Source organism: Arachis ipaensis, chromosome B7 (assembly GCF_059453495.1).
Source record: "Arachis ipaensis isolate K30076 ecotype BB chromosome B7, ASM5945349v1, whole genome shotgun sequence".
Classification (NCBI taxonomy): domain Eukaryota; kingdom Viridiplantae; phylum Streptophyta; class Magnoliopsida; order Fabales; family Fabaceae; genus Arachis; species Arachis ipaensis.
Window position 1 is genome coordinate 19,801,003 of NC_142442.1, and position 18,908 is coordinate 19,819,910.

At 42.1% G+C, this 18,908-nt stretch overlaps 2 protein-coding genes and 1 pseudogene across 2 annotated transcripts; 1 reads left to right on the forward strand and 2 right to left on the reverse strand.

The window, feature by feature from the left end:
- Window positions 1–1,370: 1,370 nt before the first annotated feature.
- Window positions 1,371–3,772, forward strand: LOC107606834 (uncharacterized). Its single transcript, XM_016308848.1, has 4 exons — window positions 1,371–1,932; window positions 2,021–2,204; window positions 2,368–2,896; window positions 2,969–3,772. The coding sequence occupies exons 1-4, from the start codon at window positions 1,371–1,373 to the stop codon at window positions 3,770–3,772; spliced, it is 2,079 nt and encodes a 692-aa protein (XP_016164334.1).
- Window positions 3,773–9,497: 5,725 nt separating this feature from the next.
- Window positions 9,498–11,190, reverse strand: LOC148550515 (uncharacterized; annotated as a pseudogene).
- A 361-nt stretch (window positions 11,191–11,551) lies between these two features.
- On the reverse strand, window positions 11,552–16,856 carry LOC148550516 (uncharacterized). Its single transcript, XM_088494522.1, has 4 exons — window positions 15,926–16,856; window positions 15,218–15,409; window positions 13,297–13,475; window positions 11,552–11,557 (listed from the first exon to the last, which is right to left on the reverse strand). Exons 1-4 carry the CDS (start codon window positions 16,854–16,856, stop codon window positions 11,552–11,554), a joined length of 1,308 nt encoding a protein of 435 aa, XP_088350648.1.
- Window positions 16,857–18,908: the final 2,052 nt, after the last annotated feature.

Here is an 18,908-nt window from a genome sequence, read left to right on the forward strand (position 1 = left end):
ACGGCTACCAAAGCACTTTGACAAGCCGACAGATATGAGGTACGATGGTACCCAAGATCCCCAGGAACATCTAACGGCCTTCGAGGACAGGATGAACCTGGAAGTGGTGGGCGACGAAGTGAGGTGCCGGGCTTTCCCGGTAACCTTGGCTGGCTGGCGATTCGGTGGTTTAATGCCCTCCCCCAAGGCTCCATAACCACGTTCACCGACATCCGTCATTCTTTCTTGGCCTAGTTCACCACGCGCATCGCCAAAGCAAAACATCCGATCAACCTGCTAGGGGTGACGCAGCGAAACGGCGAGCTGACCAGAAAATACCTGGACAGATTCAACGATGAGTGCCTCGAGATAGACGGCTTAACCGACTCGGTGGCCAGTCTATGCCTGACAAACAGTTTGCTAAATGAGGATTTCTGAAAACACCTCACCACCAAGCCCATCTGGACAATGCAGGAAATTTAGAACGTAGCCAGGGAATACATTAATGATGAAGAGGTAAGTCAGGTCGTGACAGCCAATAAACGACAGCCCGCGTACCCTGGTGCCCGCCCGTCCAGTGGTGGTGAGAGGTCCAAGGAACACTCCAGAGACGGAGGAACGGCCAAGACTTTCAAATCCTTTCCCCGTGTTGGGAAGTTCACCAACTACACCCCCTAGTGGCTCCAATCGTCGAGGTTTATCAGCAAATTGCCGACAAGGGCATATTGTCAAAGCCCCGACAACTCAGGGACAGGACGGGAGGAAAAAAGAACCTCTATTGTGATTATCACAAGGGATTCGGCCACAAAATCCAAGACTGCTTTGACCTAAAGGACGCCTTGGAGCAGGCCATCCGAGAAGGAAAGTTGGCCGAGTTCGCCCACCTAATAAGGGAACCTAGGAGAAGGGACCAGTCAATCGAGGACAAAAGCCGCGCCGTAAAGCAGAGACGGGAAACCGAGGAGGACGCAGAGTGTGCCCTCACCGTGGTGAACGTGGTGATTGGAAGGGATGTCCCCCCAGGTCGAAGTCGGCTAGTAAGAAGGATGCCAAGATTCTAGCTACGTCCTCGGGCCCCGCGCCGACCTCTCGCAGGTTGCCCACGATATCTTTCGGCCCCGAGGATCAATGGTTCGATGAGGTTGCGGAGAGTCCGCCGATGGTGATCACGGCCAGGGTGGGCACCGGCCTAGTAAAGCGGATCTTGGTGGACACAGGGGGCTGATTCCAATATCATGTTTCGCAATATTTTTGACGCCCTGGGCCTGCGAGACGCCGACCTCAGAGGTCACCAGCACGGCGTGGTAGGCCTAGGTGATAACTTCATCAAGTCGGACGACATAATTTCCCTCCCAGTCTCCATAGGTGGGGGCAGGGGGAAGAGGTCGGTAATGGCGGAGTTTGTGGTCTTAAGGGACTCCATGTCCTACAACCTCATCCTGGGGAGGAAGACGATCAACGAATTTGGGGCGGTGATCTTCACCAAGATGTTGCTAATGAAGTTTGTTGCCGATGATGGTTCGGTAGGGACCATTAGGGGAGACCTAGAGACGGCAGTCGCATGCGACAATACCAGCCTCTCCCTGAGAAATAAGTCTAAAGAAGCGTCCGGCAATTTTCTTGCCGATTTGGACGCCAGAGTTGATGATAAACCCAGGCCAGAGCCAGAGGGGGACCTGGAAAAGTTCAGGGTCGGTGACTCGGAGGAGAAGTTTACCTTCGTAAACAGAAACCTACCCCACGACTTGAAAGAGCCCCTGATGGAGATGATCAGAGCAAATGTCGAGTTGTTTGCCTGGACCCCGGCCGACATGCCAGGTATATACCCCCAGCTCATGTCCCACCGTCTAGCCGTGAAGCCGGACGCTAGACCGGTAGCTCAAAGGAGAAGGAAAATGTCCCAAGAACGAGCAGAGGAGGTGGCCAGGCAGACGGCCAGCCTTCTAGAAGCAGGTTTTATCAGGGAACTCGGCTACTCGACTTGGCTGTCGAATGTGGTCTTGGTCAAAAAACCCAATGGAAAAATGGAGAATGTGTATAGGTTACTCCGACCTTTACAAAGCATGTCCTAAGGACTCGTACCCCCTCCCCAACATAAATACTCTCGTCGACGCGGCGGCAAGATATCAGTATCTGAGTTTCATGGACGCTTACTCTGGCTACAATCAGATACCGATGCACCGGCCAGACGAAGAGAAAATGACTTTCATAACGCTAGGCGGAACGTATTGCTAATAGGCAAAACGGTGGAGGTGTACGTGGACGATATCCTAGTAAAGACCACCCGACCTGAAGAGCTCATAAGTGACTTAGAAAGCGTGTTCGTCTCCCTCCGATGACACAGCATGAGGCTTAATCCGCTTAAGTGTGCCTTTGCCATGGAAGCAGGAAAATTTTTGGGGTTCATGATACCCAAAAGGGGGTGGAGGTGAACTCGGAAAAGTGTAAAGCAATACTCCAAATGAAGAGTCCGGGGTGCATCAAAGACGTCCAGAGGTTGACAGGAAGGCTCACTGCACTATCTCGCTTCCTCGGTGCATCGGCTGCTAAAGCTCTGCCGTTTTTGAACTTGATGAGAAAGGGGATAGCATTTGAATGGACCCCGGCGTGTGAGGAAGCATTCATACATTTCAAAGAGGTTCTCGCAACACCACCTGTTCTCAGGAAGCCCAAGGTCGGAGAACCACTATATCTGTACTTGGCCATAACGGATGAAGCGATGGCGGTGGTTTTAGTGCGGGAAGAAGGGAAAATCCAACAACCCATTTACTTTGTGAGCAAAGCACTGCAAGAGGCAGAATTGAGATATAGCAAATTAGAGAAGCTGGCACTTGCACTCCTGACCTCTTCCCGTAGATTGCGGCAGTATTTCCAGGGTCATCAAGTGGTCGTGAGGACAGACCAGGGAATTCGCCAGGTACTCTAGAAACCCGAGTTAGCGGGAAGAATGATGACTTGGGCTATCGAGCTATCCTAGTATGACTTGCAGCATGAACCCAGGCAGGCGATTAAGGCGCAGGTCATGGCTGATTTCTTGGTAGAAGTAACGGGGAACCCAACCGAGACAACGAGCATACGGTGGAAGCTCCACGTAGATGGGGCCTCCAACCAAACGTTCGGAGGTGCCAGGATCATCCTGGAAAGCCCAGCCGGAGTCATATATGAACAGTTGATCAAGTTCGAGTTCCCGGTATCAAACAATCAAGCGGAGTACGACGCCCTTCTAGGTGGCTTAACCCTGGCCAGGGAGGTCGGAGCCACTAGGCTAGAGGTGTGCAGTGACTCGCAGGTCGTTACCTCTCAGGTCAATGGGACCTACCAAGCCAGAGATTCACTGTTACAGAAGTATCTGGAGAAGGTCAAAGAGTTGAGCAAACAATTCGAGGAAGTCACGATCCAACACGTTCCGAGGAAAAGGAACACACAGGCAGACCTCCTGTCCATGCTAGCAAGCACAAAACCTGGGGCCGGCAACCGGTCTCTCATTCAGAGTTTGGTAAATGAACCAGCTGTAGTCTTGCAACTGACTCAATCAGAACCCTCTTGGATGGACCCGATCATTGATTTTCTGGAGAAGGCAAGGCTCCCCAGCGACGACAAGCTGGCCAAAACGATAAAGCGGGAAGCGACCAAGTATGCAATCATACAGGGCCAGTTGTTTAAAAAAGGAATCAGCCAACCCTTGTTGAAATGCCTGCATCCCGACCAAACGGACTATGTGCTCAGAGAGGTCCATGAGGGGGTGTTGCGGTCACCACATCAGGGGCAAAGCTTTAGCAAGAAAGCTCATTAGAGCAGGGCATTACTGGCCATCGATGATGAAGGACTCCAGAGAATTCGTAAGGAAATGCGTCAAGTGCCAGGAGAATGCCAATTTCCACAGGGCGCTGGCAACCGAGCTAATCCTATTGACGTCTATGTGACCTTTCTCACATTGGGGAATCGACTTCCTGGGACCCTTCCCGGTCAGTCCAGGGCAAGTCAAGTACCTCATAGTTGCTATCGACTACTATACCAAGTGGATAGAGGCTGAGCCACTGGCCAGCATATCCTCATCCAATTGTCGGAAGTTTATGTGGAGACAAGTGGTAACTCGATTCGGCATCCCTGAGGTCGTTATCTCTAATAATGGGACGCAGTTCACTGATAAGATGTTCGCAGAGTTCCTCGCCGGTTTGGGCATAAAGCAAAAGTTCTCATCTGTGGAACACCCCCAGACGAACGGCCAAGTTGAGGCCGCGAATAAGGTCATCTTGCTAGGCCTAAAAAAGCGGCTTGATAAGAAAAAGGGAGCATGGGCTGACAAACTCGCCTCCGTCCTCAGGTCCTACCGCACAACCCAGCAATCATCCACAGGGGAAACCCCATTCCGCCTGACATACGGGGTGGATGCTATGATACCCGTAGAGGTCGGCGAGCCGAGCCCACGGTTGCTTCTAGGAGGAGTAGAGGAAGGTGTAGAGAAAGACCTAGTAGACGAGGCTAGAGAAATGGCCCATTTGTCAGAAGCAGCGCTGAAGCAAAGAATGGCCCTGCGCTACAACGCCAAAGTACTCAGGAGAGAATTCGAACAAAATGACCTGGTCCTGCGGCGCAACGACATCGGGATGCCGATTCAGGGGGAAGGTAAGCTGACGGCTAACTAGGAAGGCCCTTACAGGGTCAAAGAGGTGATTGGTAAGGGTGCCTACAAGTTGGAAAGACTCGACGGCAAGGAAGTCCCGAGAACGTAGAACGCGGGTAACTTAAGAAGATTTTATTCTTAGTCCAAACACGCCGAATAGGCAACTTGACCAGCTCAGTAAGACCCGGGTTTCGCTTTAACATCAAATAATTTACTTCTGTTAAATACTTATCATTGCAATAGACTTGTTCAACTGCCGATAAATGTTCACTTGTTAAATTTACTTTTTCCCTTTTATACATCTCACGATAACAAATTTCTTATGATACATGCTAAACGAGGCAACGACACGGTATCCCGGGACTGATCACCCCGAAAACCAACTAAGTTAACACCATAACAAATGGCTGTAGCACTAATGAAGCCACAACTTGGCTTTGTCAAATTACCAAAGCAACGGTAAAAAAAATGCAAGCGACAAGCCAATACCAACAAAATAGTAATAAAATAGAACGAAAATGCACTATCGAGTAAGCGGGAAAAAATAGTAATCACAAGCTGAACAGGCGACTACTACAACAATTCCAAGTTACAAGATCCAACATGCACAACCACAAAGTTCATCAAACTACACGACAAGGTCCACAAAAACAAAAAATTACAAAACATACAAGAGTACGGAGATCACTTCTTCGGCATATCGACAATCTTGCCGTCCTTGATGGTTTTAAAGACCGCGATTGCCGACGTGTCAAAGTCAGGAGCCACGAGCTTCACTTGGGCTTTAAGGGCCTCTTCAGTCATCAAGATGGCGCTCTTCCCCTGTTTCACGGTCTCTTTGTACTTCTTCTTAAATTCTTCAGCTTCGGTTTGAGTAGTCTTGGCCAATGAGGCGGCCTCGTCGCGTTCTTTTTCCAAAGCAGCCACCCGACCCTGAGCAGCGTTGAGCTGGCTCTCCAAAGTCAACTCCCGCTCGGTTAGCCAGGAAACAGCTGCATCAGAAGTCTTCAATTTTTCCTCAGCAAATGTGGCCTTCTCCTCGGCAGCTTTGAGCTTCTTCTCTACTTTGGACAGCTGCTCCCGAAGTATTTCAACTTGCACCTTAAATTGATTGTTGGCCTTAACGGAGGACTCGAGCCTCCTCTGCACTGACTGCATTCGCGACAGCTCAAACTCGGCCTTCCTAGCTATGGCGGCGCCATGAAGGAGAGAACAATACATCTACCTCGCTTGCCCAGGGAGATCCAAGCCATGGAAATATTCCTCCGTGCTGGGAAGCAACTGGGAGTCTATAAAGTTCCCGGCATCGAAGTTCCTCTCCATCACAGTGAGGGCTCCTTCAGGGCTGGAAGACGACTTCTTCCTCTTTGGGTTGTGGATAACCGTCACATCATCCTCTTCAAATTGTGGATTGAAAATCGAGCCCTCGCCAGTACCGACTTTTTCCTCTTTGTCATCTCCTTCAGATTCTTCTTCTTCATTTGAGTCATTCTCAAGATCTTCCCAAGCTGCCATGAGTACTCTCTTCCTTTCCTTCTTGCCTTTGTCCTCCTTTTTGAGCTTTGGACAGTTTGACTTGAAGTGCCCAGCCTCCTTGCAATGATGACACGTCACCTTGCTCAAGTCTGTCTTTTGCTCCTTTGAACTTGAACCCTTGTATTTGCCCTTGCTTTTCATCATCCTTCTAAATCTCCTAGCAAAAAACAAAAGCTCGTCATCTGAAATACCATCACTAGACTCACTCTCTTTCGGTTCTATTTGTGACTTGAGGGCTATTCCCTTTTTCTTTGAGTCTGTGTTTGTGTGTGTGGCTTCATAAGCAAGGAGTTTTCCTCTCAACTCATCATAGGTTATGGGACTTATGTTGTTACTCTCGGTTAGGACAGTGGCAGTGTTTTCCCACTCTTTTGTGAGGCTTCTAAGGAGTTTTCTCACCAAGGTTTGTTCTGCATAGTTTGTACCCATAGCATCAAGGTTGTTGATTATGATTGAGAATCTCTCAAATGCTTCATCAATGCTTTCTCCATCCTTCATGCTAAACATCTCGTACTCTTTTCGCAACATATCAATCCCCGTTTCTTTTACTTGTTTGGTGCCTTCATGTGTAACCTGGAGTTTTTTCCAGATTTCTTTGGCTGTCTTGCATCTAGACACCTTCCGATACTCTTCAAAGCTGATAGCACAATGAAGAAGGTTGATTGCTTTAGCGTTCAGTTCTATCTTCTTTTTGTCATCTTCAATCCATTCGGCTTCTTCTTTCGGAGTCACCACTCCATCAGCACTTATTTTTGTTGGGATCTTGGGACCACTCACAACGATCTTCCATAAGTTGTAGTCAATGGATTGGATGAAGATCCTTATCCTTTCTTTCCAGTAGGAATAGTTCTTTTCGTTAAAGAAAGGTGGCTTGTTGTTTGACTGGCCTTCAGTGAGGGTGTAGGCAACTGTGGTTGTGCCCAGATTGTTCGCCATTGGATTTTTGCTCCAAGCGGTTAAGCTTGATTCTTGAGACCTTAGCTCCTGATACCAATTGAAGGTTGTGGTAGGCTTAGAGAAGGGGGGTTAAATCTATGCCTTCCTTTTAGTTGCTGTTGTTACCCTTTTAAAACACATTTGTAATTCTGATTCTGTTTTAACTTAGCAGCGGAAATTTATGAGACAATTTATTTTTGTCTCATGAATATCAGAAAATAGAACACAGCAGAGAAGAGAAAAGCTAACACCAGCATGTATCCTGGTTCGGTTGCCTTGTGCTATGCAACCTACATCCAGTCTCCTCCACAACTATGGAAGAATTTCACTATAGTTAACAGTATTACGTACATCAATAACACAGGATTGACCCAATCCTTTCACACTCAAGTTCTACCTAACTTGACATTGGCTATGCTAATACCTAACTATTCACTCTTAGTGCTAACCCAACTAAGAAAGGGATACCTCACAGGTACAAGATACAAGACATATACACACCTAAAAAAATCTGAAAATAACTCTAGGCTTTTCTCTCAAGTGTTTCACTCAGCCTTTTTCCACTTATGGCTTTTACTTGAGCTCTCTCAATATGCCTTTTCTCACAAGAAATTACAGAAAGATAAACATAGAAAAGTACATTACAATCTGTAAAACATGAAGGAGATTGACTTCATCAACAGCCTCTGTGCTATGCGAAAAACCAGATTAGCAAGCCTCTGATTCAGTTCTTCATACTGGCGGAATGCACCTTTGATTTAGGTTACACTGTCCAGTTAGTTGAACTTCTTCAAAGAGCTCTCTCAGAACAAAACCTCTATTCACTGGTTTTCTCTCCTTGCTTTCTGAGTGAACAGCAAGCTTCTTTTATCTCCTTGCATGTTGCTTGGTTCTTCCTCCAAGGTCAACACCTTGAGCCTTGAGCTTCACCAACCCACAAGCTCACTTTTTCTTCTCAAACATCAAAGTAGGATCTTTGCTTCTGACTTCTCCAACTTGACCGAAAGCCATGTAGGAGTAACCGAGATTGTCTTCCAATGGTCAACCAAATCTAAACCATAGAGATGCAACTTGGTCCCCAAGAATTTCTTGTGACCGTGGATTTGTAGCAGTGAAGAACAGAGATCAACTTTACCTTGAATGCCATTTTCGGATAGTGCAGAAAGTTGGGAAGAAGGGATGAAGATCTGATGCATGCAAGATGAGATGGATTACCTTTAACCTAAGCTTGATTTGGATTAGATTTTCTGTTTTAGCTTCTGTGCTTCAAGCTTAGATTTTCTCTTTCTTGCTTCTTTGGTTACTGGCTTATGGAGGAAGCTTTTCTTCTCATTCTCTTTCTTACTTTTCTGAAGTCTTGATGTGACTTGATTAGAGAGGAGAGGAACGTTGCTTTGGTTGGAGCAAGATAGTGGGAAATTGAAAAATAATTTCAGGCTTGGATCGGGTTCTTCTCTACTTCAACCCGTTGGTACTTTGCTATGCTTCTTTGATGAATTTTGTTTGAAATGAATGACTTGGGCTTGTCTTTATTCACACTTACCATTCAGCCCATTTGCCTTGTTTTATTTTCCATTCAAGTTGGACTGTAAATCAGATTTTGGCCTGCAACATATAATAAATAATTAGCAACATATACTTATTAATTAAACAAATCTAATTATTTATTTTGCCAAAAAATAATGTTTGTCATCACTAATTAATTAAGTTAATTTCTTAACTCAACAATCTCCCCCTTGTTGACAAACATGATTTAAGCAACAATAAAAAGGAAATGAGTTTGAGTAAGGTTTTAGAGACTCCCTTTGAATGATGTTGCTTGCTAATGTGTTGCTCCCCCTTTCCTTTTCAACAATAGCTCCCCCTGAATCTATGCTCTTTCCTTTTTGTTCCTGTTTATATTAAGCTTAAAAAAAAGGAGCTATTCAAGATGTAACTTGACTAAGGGATTCTATATAACCAGCAACACATATTCAGCCCAGTATTTCTTATCATGACAACAGCCAAAGCATATTGTAAAACAAAAACAATTTGCAAAAACAAAGTTCAGTTCTAATCCGAAACAAATTTCAGAAAAGAATTAGCAGCATCAATAAATTATCAGCATCAATCAACTGACTAATCAAAAAATCAGTAGCATCATTCAACTGAATCAAAAAGCAAAAACAACTTTTAATAGCTATTACTCCCCCTTTTGTCATCAAGGGCGGATAACATGCAAGATCAACAAAAATAGCACTATAAACCCTGCAAGAAAGGTTAGTGCACAGCCAAGATAACTAACGAAAGAACTAAAAGTGCATCAGTGTTCAAAGTTATTACAGTTATCCAAGACAACAAGAGTATACCAAACAGTAGCAAAATAAAACAGAGTTTATGAGACAAAAAATGAGCAGCATCAGCAGATTTTATGAGACAAATCCTAGGCATCAGAACCATTCCCCCTCCGAGGCAGCTTTATCTTCAGCATCAGTGGCAATGTCTTCATCATTTTGAAGGTTATCAATGAAGGTCATGAGCACAGCCACTCTATCTCTTGATTTCTTCAGGAAGTTCTCATGTTTGCTCGCCAGCTTCCTTCGCTCTTTGCTCAATTCAATCAAGTGATTCGATTGGGAGACAAACTCTTGAGCAACATCCTTGACCACATTCAGCAAAGTGGATTTCTTCCCAGTGGAAATGGAAGTACCCTCGGTGGAAGGAGCAAGAGAATTCTCAGGGACAAAGTCCTCATCTTCATCATCTAGGACGACTCTTTCAGATCTAGTGGGTCCTTTGTTCTGTTTCACTGAACCACCCCCCCTTTAGGTATGAATGTCTATTTTCATATTTCTCATTGGTCAAGTCAACACCAAAATGTTCAAATATGCAAGTTAGAAACATGCCATAAGGGAGTGCTTTGTCCTTTTCACTCCTAACAGAGTCAAACATATATCTAACCATCAAGTATGCAAATGAAATTTCAGTTTTGGTGAGAATGGCATATAAAACAAGAGTATCAGTGTAGGAAACCCTTTGATATGAGCCGCTTTGAGGCAGAATAACATGATTGACCATTCGGTGCAATTGAGCACGCTCATATCCTAGGGTTTTGTGAGTGGGTGTAATACCATCAATTAGAGAAACATGTTCACAGATGTGAGCCAATGCATCATGATAGGAAATTCCAACACCTTCATCCCACTTAACCGAAGTGTAGGCACAAGGCCCAACATCAGTATACTTCAAGGCATCACTGATAGTTTCATTATTTAGAAATATGTCTCGGCCCTTAACATACGAATGCACACTTCCTTCATGGTAAGTCATGTTTGCATAAAATTCTTTGACCAACTGAGGATATACAGGTTTTTTTATTTTGAAAAGGTGATTCCAGTCTAAAAATTTCAAATTTTCAACAAAAGGAAACCTTTCTTTTTCAAATCAGGTAAATCAGCCAGAAAAGATGGACATAGAGTACGATACTGAATGACTCCCTCATAGAAATCGTGGTTCATGGCAGATTTGAAACGATGGGGGTTAAAGTCTGAGTGAGATGTCATATAGTGTGATTTGTGAGCAAAAGGATCAATGTATGGTTCTCTAACAGATGTGAGAGGAACTTGAATTTTACCTCTTTGAGAACGTGATGGAACAGACCTAGACTTTGGTTGTGTGGACTCAGGTAGAGGTTCTGGTGCTGCAGAACGCTTCCCTTTGGATGAACTCGGTTTTGATGAACCTAACTTGGATGGTGTGACTTTCGGTGGTGGCGTTGGCTTGGCAGAGCCAGGGAACCTTGGAGTGTTCTTGGTCCGAGCCATGGGGTCACAGCGAGGAGGAGAGGTAGGAGGAGAAGGAGAAGGGGTAAAGGTCCGGTCTTGAGAGCGAGTGGAAGGCTTTGTGGGTGGCTTGTAAATCTTTTCACGAGGAGGCCTTTTAGGAATGGTTTTCTTCCTCATTTGGTTAGTTTCAGTCTTTTGAGGGAAGAGAAGCAGTAAAGTGAGTGGGAAGAAACCGAAGAGTGTGTGGAGAAGTTATGGAGGGAAGAGAGCGAGTGTTGGTAACCATACCCAAAAAGTGGATTTCCAAAACCATGCAACTGCATCACCATTTGAAAAGACTTGAAAAGACATGACCTCATTTAAGAAAGATTTTATTTGATTTTAAAAAATAAAAGGGAAGTTAATTTTAAAATTTGAGAAAAACAACAAAATTAACCTGAAACACCTTTTTGGGCCAAAATTAAATCCTCTTGAAAACCTTTTGGGCCACAAAACATTTATTGAAAACCTTTTATGAAATACACAAGTCATCAAAAATAACAAACAAGATTGTAACATTCATGTTAGGGCCTTGAAGTGATATGAGATTAATGAAACACATTTGGACCACTCTTGATCTGAATATTGAGGTTGGCCCAGATTGAGGTTCATTTGAAATAAGCCCAGAACACGCTGACTTGATGGAAACGTTCATCACCTGCCCAGAATTGTCTCATGCCTGTTTTTGAGACAAAAAGCTCCAGCAAATACATCAGCATTTTTCAAACAAAGAATCATAACTCAAGATTCCTAGACAAGTCCTAAGTATGCAGAATCTATCCTCAGCTAATGGTTTTGTAAAAATATCTGCTAATTGCTCCTCTGATTTAACAAATTGAATACTAATATCCCCCTTTTGGACATGTTCTCTTATTGAGTGAAATTTCACTTCATATGTTTAGTCCTAGAGTGCAAAACTGGATTTTTAGAAATATTAATGGCACTCATATTATCACACAGCAGGGGAATATTTTCAGCATTTAATTTGTAATCAGCAAGCTGCATTTTTAACCATAAAAGCTGAGAACAACAAGAGGAAGCAGCTATATACTCAGCCTCTGCAGTGGAAAGGGCCTCTGTTGGTTGCTTCTTACTTGACCATACATTTAAGGACTTCCCAAGGAAGCAACATAAACCAGAAGTGCTCCTTCTATCAACTCTATCACCAGCAAAATCTGCATCACAATAACCAACTGCAGAAAAATCATCAATCTTAGGATACCAAAGACCAAAATTAGATGTGCCATGAACATATCTAATGATCCTTTTAACTGCAGAAAGATGTGACTCTTTTGGTTTGGATTGGAACCTAGAACACAATCTAACACTTTGCACAATATCGGGTCTAGAGGAAGTTAAGTATATAAGAGAGCCAATCATTCCTCTATACTTAGTCTCATCAACATCTTTCTCAGTATCTCCTTTATCTAATTTAGAATTAGGATGCATGGGAGTTCCCATGGGTTTGGCATTTTCCATACCAAATTTCTTAACTAATTCCTTGACATACTTCTCTTGATGAATGAAAATACCTTTTTCAGTTTGTTTAATTTGCAGCCCAAGGAAGAAATTAAGTTCACCCATCATACTCATGTCAAATTCACTTGTCATGAGTTTTCCAAATTCAGAACAAAGGGATTCATTTGCTGATCCAAAAATAATGTCATCAACATATATTTGGACTAGAATAAAAGAATCATTAGAGTTCTTGATGAATAGAGTTGTGTTAGTGGTGCCTCTTTGAAAACCATTTTTCAAAAGAAAAGAGCTAAGTCTCTCATACCAAGCTCTAGGAGCTTGTCTTAAACCATAGAGAGCTTTAGATAGTTTGAAAACATGATCAAAATGCTCTTTATTTTCAAAACCAGGAGGCTGCTCCACATACACTTCTCTATCTATCACTCCATTCAAAAATGCACATTTCACATCCATTTAGTATAATTTAAAACCACAAAATGCAGCATAAGCTAAGAGAAGTCTTATGGCTTCCATTCGGGCAACAGGGGCAAAGGATTCATCAAAGTCTATTCCTTCTTCTTGGTCATATCCTTGAGCCACTAGCCTTGCCTTGTTTCTTGCAATGTTACCATCTTCTCCCAACTTGTTCCGAAAAATCCACTTGGTGCCGGTCACTTTCTTTCCACTTGGCCTTGGAACCAAAGTCCATACTTGGTTCTTTTCAAACTCAAGAAGCTCGTCCTCCATAGCTTTAACCCAAGAAGGTTCACTAAGTGCTTCCTTGACGTTTTGAGGCTCTATTTGTGAAAGAAGGGCAATGTTTGATCCTTCATTTGCCTTTCTAGTGGAAGACCTTGTTTGCACTCCATGAGAGACGTCCCCAATGACAAATTCCTCAGGATAATTCTTCAAGAATCTCCATTCACGAGGTCTGGTGGACTTGGAGGCAGATTCATTCACCAAGGGATTCTGAACGCTGCTGACTGCAGGATTTCCTTCAGATTCATGAGACAAAATGGAATTGTCTCTTGAATTCTCAGCATTAGCAGTTTCTAGTTCAGCTTGTCCAGAACTCTCTTTTTCTTGATTTTGAGCAGCTTCACCTTCCTTTTGAACTTGATTTCCTGCATCACATTCTTCTAAAAAGCTTTGTACCAAGTTAGTATCATAAAATGTAACATGTATGGACTCCTCAATAATCCTAGCATCTTGATGATAAACCCTATATGCTTTACTAGTTGTGGAATATCCTACAAACAAACACTCATAAGCCTTTGGATCAAATTTTCCTAAATTTTCTTTGTTATTTAAAACAAAATATTTGCATCCAAAGATGTGCAAGTAATCTAAGTTTGGTGGGTAGCCTTTCCAAAGTTCATAAGAGGTTTTCTTCAAAAATTTCCTTATGATTGTTCTATTTAAAATGTGGCAAGCTGTGTTAACCGCTTCAGCCCAAAGGAATTTTGGAACATTACTCTCACAAAGCATGGCTCTTGTCATCTCTTGTAGGCTTCTATTTCTTCTTTCCACAACACCATTTTGTTGTGGTGTTCTTGGACAAGAGAAGTTGTGAGATATTCCAAATTCCTCACAAAAGGATTCAAACAAATTATTTTCAAATTCAGTTCCATGATCGCTTCTTATAGAAGAGATTTTCAAATCCTTTTCATTTTGAATTTTCTTGCAAAAAGGTTCAAAGGCCGAAAAGGCTTCATTTTTGTGTGCAAGAAATAAAACCCAACCAAACCTAGTATAGTCATCCACAATTACTAAACCATAATGTTTACCACCTAGGCTTTGAGTTCTTGTTGGACCAAATAAATCAATGTGTAGCAACTCAAGTGGTCTTTTAGTAGAGATGTCTTCCTTTGGTTTAAAAGAACTTTTTGTTTGTTTTCCCATTTGGCAAGCATCACAAGTGATGTCTTAGTCAAACTTTATCAAAGGAAGACCTCTTACTAATTCTTTCTTTACAAGTTTGTTTATTTGAAACATACTTGCATGGCCCAATCTCTTGTGCCATAGCCACTTTTCAGATTCTTTAGAGTGAAGACAAGCTACATTTTGATTCTTTAGTTCATCAAGAGTAAGTCCATACATATTATTGAAACGCTTGGCAACAAACATCACTTCATTTGTTTTTTCATTAACAACACAGTATTCAAGCTTTTTGGAAACAACTAAATATCCTAAATTGCACAGCTGACTTATACTCAAAAGATTGTGCTTTAAACCACAAACCAAAAGCACATCATCAATGAAAGTAGATTGCTCATTACCTACTTTTCCAACAGCAATGATTTTACCTTTACCATCATCTCCAAAGGTCACAAAACCTCCATCATACTTATTTAGTTTGATGAAGTAGGTTGACCTTCCAGTCATGTGCCTTGAACATCCACTATCCATGTACCACATGTTCTTTTTGTTCTTGGATGCCAGGCAAATCTGCATGATGAGTTTCAAGTAGCCTTAGGTATCCAAATTAATTTGGATCCTTTGAAGTTAATCCATCTTGGTTGCCCAAGTGCACTGAAATCACAAACAACATTGTAGACTTTGTTTCCTACAACTCTCTTTTCAATGAAGCATTGTGCATATGAGTGACCAAATTTCTTGCAATTAACACAATGATTTTCTGGTGTGTGTTGCTGAAACTGATGTGAGTTATATTGCTTGAAATGATTAAAGCTTTGAAATTTTCTGGTTCATGGAGGAGATGCATTTCTTTTGACAAACTGATTTTTAATAAAGTTATTCCTCTTTGCAAAAGCATTTTCACCATAATTTTTTTGAATATTTTTGCCTTTCAAAAATGAGGTTTTGTTGTAAAAAGTTGGTTTCTTGAAAGCAGCCTCATTTTTCGAAATATAACCCAAACCTGGCCGGTTTGAACTCGGTTCAGTTTTTGGTGAAGGCTCAGTTTCAATTGTGTATTCTTCATCAGATTTTTCTTCACATGTTGAAACATATCTGATACCTGATTTGTTTGGTATGGATTTGGTATTTGATGAAGAGGCCACAAATTTTATAGAGGAAGTGTTAGAAACTACATCTTCCTTGGCTATGTAGCCTAAACCAGATTTTTCAAACAATGGTCTTTGACTTGCAAGTAATTTGTCCAAGTTGCTAGAACCTTGAGCAAATTTTGCTAAGTCACCATTCAGCCTTTTAATCATATCATTTAATCTTTTATTTTCAGCAATTAACTCATGAGAAAGATCCACAATGTGCTTTCCTTTTAATTTTTCAAGTTCAGATTTTAGAAATCTGTTTTCTTCAATGATGTCTAAAGCACATTCAGTTTCCTTCACTTTTTCTTTTAAAAAATCATTTTCAGCTCTTAACACATCTCTTTCAGATCTGCACTCATTGTATTTATCAAGCAGTTTTGATGTGTTTAAAGTGAGATCATCAATAATAACATGCAAGTCCTCAATGGTTAAATCATAGTAGTTTACCTCATCAAGATTGTTGTTTCCAGCCATGAAGCAGTCTTTGTCATCTCCTTCAGATTTTTCTTCTTCATTTGAGTCATTCTCAAGATCTTCCCAAGCTGCCATTTGTACTCTCTTCCTTTCCTTCTTGCCTTTGTCCTCCTTTTTGAGCTTTGGACAGTTTGACTTGAAGTGCCCAGCCTCTTTGCAATGATGACACGTCACCTTGCTCAAGTCTGTCTTTTGCTCCTTTGAACTTGAACCCTTGTATTTGTCCTTGCTTTTCATCATCCTTCTAAATCTCCTAGCAAAAAACAAAAGCTCGTCATCTGAAATATCATCAGTAGACTCACTCTCTTTCGGTTCTATTTGTGACTTGAGGGCTATTCCCTTTTTCTTTGAGTCTGTGTTTGTGTGTGTGGCTTCATAAGCAAGGAGTTTTCCTCTCAACTCATCATAGGTTATGGGACTTATGTTGTTACTCTCGGTTAGGACAGTGGCAGTGTTTTCCCACTCTTTTGTGAGGCTTCTAAGGAGTTTTCTCACCAAGGTTTGTTCTGCATAGTTTGTACCCATAGCATCAAGGTTGTTGATTATGATTGAGAATCTCTCAAATGCTTCATCAATGCTTTCTCCATCCTTCATGCTAAACATCTCGTACTCTTTTCGCAGCATATCAATCCTCGTTTCTTTTACTTGTTTGGTGCCTTCATGTGTAACCTGGAGTTTTTCCCAGATTTCTTTGGCTGTCTTGCATCTAGACACCTTCCGGTACTCTTCAAAGCTGATAGCACAATGAAGAAGGTTGATTGCTTTAGCGTTCAGTTCTATCTTCTTTTTGTCATCTTCATTCCATTCAGCTTCTTCTTTCGGAGTCACCACTCCATCAGCACTTATTTTTGTTGGGATCTTGGGACCACTCACAACGATCTTCCATAAGTTGTAGTCAATGGATTGGATGAAGATCCTTATCCTTTCTTTCCAGTAGGAATAGTTCTTTCCGTTAAAGAAAGGTGGCTTGTTGTTTGACTGGCCTTCAGTGAGGGTGTAGGCAACTGTGGTTGTGCCCAGATTGTTCGCCATTGGATCTTTGCTCCAAGCGGTTAAGCTTGATTCTTGAGGCCTTAGCTCCTGATACCAATTGAAGGTTGTGGTAGGCTTAGAGAAGGGGGGTTGAATCTATGCCTTCCTTTTAGTTGCTGTTGTTACCCTTTTAAAACATATTTGCAATTCTGATTCTGTTTTAACTTAGCAGCGGAAATTTATGAGACAATTTATTTTTGTCTCATGAATATCAGAAAATAGAACACAGCAGAGAAGAGAAAAGCTAACACCAGCATGTATCCTGGTTCGGTTGCCTTGTGCTATGCAACCTACATCCAGTCTCCTCCACAACTATGGAAGAATTTCACTATAGTTAACAGTATTACATACATCAATAACACAGGATTGACCCAATCCTTTCACACTCAAGTTCTAACCTAACTTGACATTGGCTATGCTAATACCTAACTATTCACTCTTAGTGCTAACCCAACTAAGAAAGGGATACCTCACAGGTACAAGATACAAGACATATACATACCTAAAAAAATCTGAAAATAACTCTAGGCTTTTCTCTCAAGTGTTTCACTCAGCCTTTTTCCACTTATGGCTTTTACTTGAGCTCTCTCAATATGCCTTTTCTCACAAGAAATTACAGAAAGATAAACATAGAAAAGTACATTACAATCTGTAAAACATGAAGGAGATTGACTTCATCAACAGCCTCTGTGCTATGCGAAAAACCAGATTAGCAAGCCTCTGATTCAGTTCTTCATACTGGCGGAATGCACCTTTGATTTAGGTTACACTGTCCAGTTAGTTGAACTTCTTCAAAGAGCTCTCTCAGAACAAAACCTCTATTCACTGGTTTTCTCTCCTTGCTTTCTGAGTGAACAGCAAGCTTCTTTTATCTCCTTGCATGTTGCTTGGTTCTTCCTCCAAGGTCAACACCTTGAGCCTTGAGCTTCACCAACCCACAATCTCACTTTTTCTTCTCAAACATCAAAGTAGGATCTTTGCTTCTGACTTCTCCAACTTGACCGAAAGCCATGTAGGAGTAACCGAGATTGTCTTACAATGGTCAACCAAATCTAAACCATAGAGATGCAACTTGGTCCCCAAGAATCTTTTGTGACCGTGGATTTGTAGCAGTGAAGAACAGAGATCAACTTTACCTTGAATGCCATTTTCGGATAGTACATAGAGTTGGGAAGAAGGGATGAAGATCTGATGCATGCAAGATGAGATGGATTACCTTTAACCTAAGCTTGATTTGGATTAGATTTTCTGTTTTAGCTTCTGTGCTTAAAGCTTAGATTTTCTCTTTCTTGCTTCTTTGGTTACTGGCTTATGGAGGAAGCTTTTATTCTCATTCTCTTTCTTACTTTTCTGAAGTCTTGATGTGACTTGATTAGAGAGGAGAGGAACGTTGCATTGGTTGGAGCAAGATGGTGGGAAATTAAAAAACAATTTCAGGCTTGGATCGGGTTCTTCTCTACTTCAGCCCGTTGGTGCTTTGCTATGCTTCTTTGATGAATTTTGTTTGAAATGAATGACTTGGGCTTGTCTTTATTCACACTTACCATTCAGCCCATTTGCCTTGTTTTATTTTTTATTCAAGTTGGATTGTAAATCAGATTTTGGCCTGCAACATATAATAAATAATTAGCAACATATACTTATTAATTAAACAAATCTAATTATTTATTTTGCCAAAAAATAATGTTTGTTATCACTAATTAATTAAGTTAATTTCTTAACTCAACAAACAGGTTAGTCGTTAAATCGGCATAACAAATCAAAGCAACAGTAGCGCAGGAAATGCAAGTTAAAGCTACTCACAAATATAATTTCTAGCGACCTCCCGGTCACTCATAAGGAGATGGGGGTTCACATGGTTTTTTCCAAAAATAGCCAACAACACGTCGGCAATCTTTTTGTCCACAGAGGACATTCCTTTGTATGTTACCTTGATAAAGGTATTGGACCCCGCCCCGAAACTCCAATATGTCGGGATGAGGCGCTGCCCCTCCAATGATAGCCAGAAGGGATGGCGACCTTTAACTGGGCGCACCTTGAAATACTTGTCCT

Excerpts from the sequence above, each read along its gene's own strand:
- LOC107606834 (XM_016308848.1), top strand. The coding sequence starts at position 1,371 with ATGGCGGAGTTTGTGGTCTTAAGGGACTCCATGTCCTACAACCTCATC. Across the intron at positions 2,205-2,367 it reads TTCATAACGCTAGGCGGAAC|GAAAATTTTTGGGGTTCATG; the intron begins GTATTGCTAATA and ends CCATGGAAGCAG. Across the intron at positions 2,897-2,968 it reads CAGACCAGGGAATTCGCCAG|CATGAACCCAGGCAGGCGAT; the intron begins GTACTCTAGAAA and ends TATGACTTGCAG.
- LOC148550516 (XM_088494522.1), bottom strand. The coding sequence starts at position 16,856 with ATGGCGAACAATCTGGGCACAACCACAGTTGCCTACACCCTCACTGAA. Across the intron at positions 15,410-15,925 it reads GCTCAAAAAGGAGGACAAAG|GCTACATAGCCAAGGAAGAT; the intron begins GCAAGAAGGAAA and ends AATCTGGTTTAG. Across the intron at positions 13,476-15,217 it reads ACCGAGTTCAAACCGGCCAG|AAGAATGTGATGCAGGAAAT; the intron begins GTTTGGGTTATA and ends AAAGCTTTTTAG.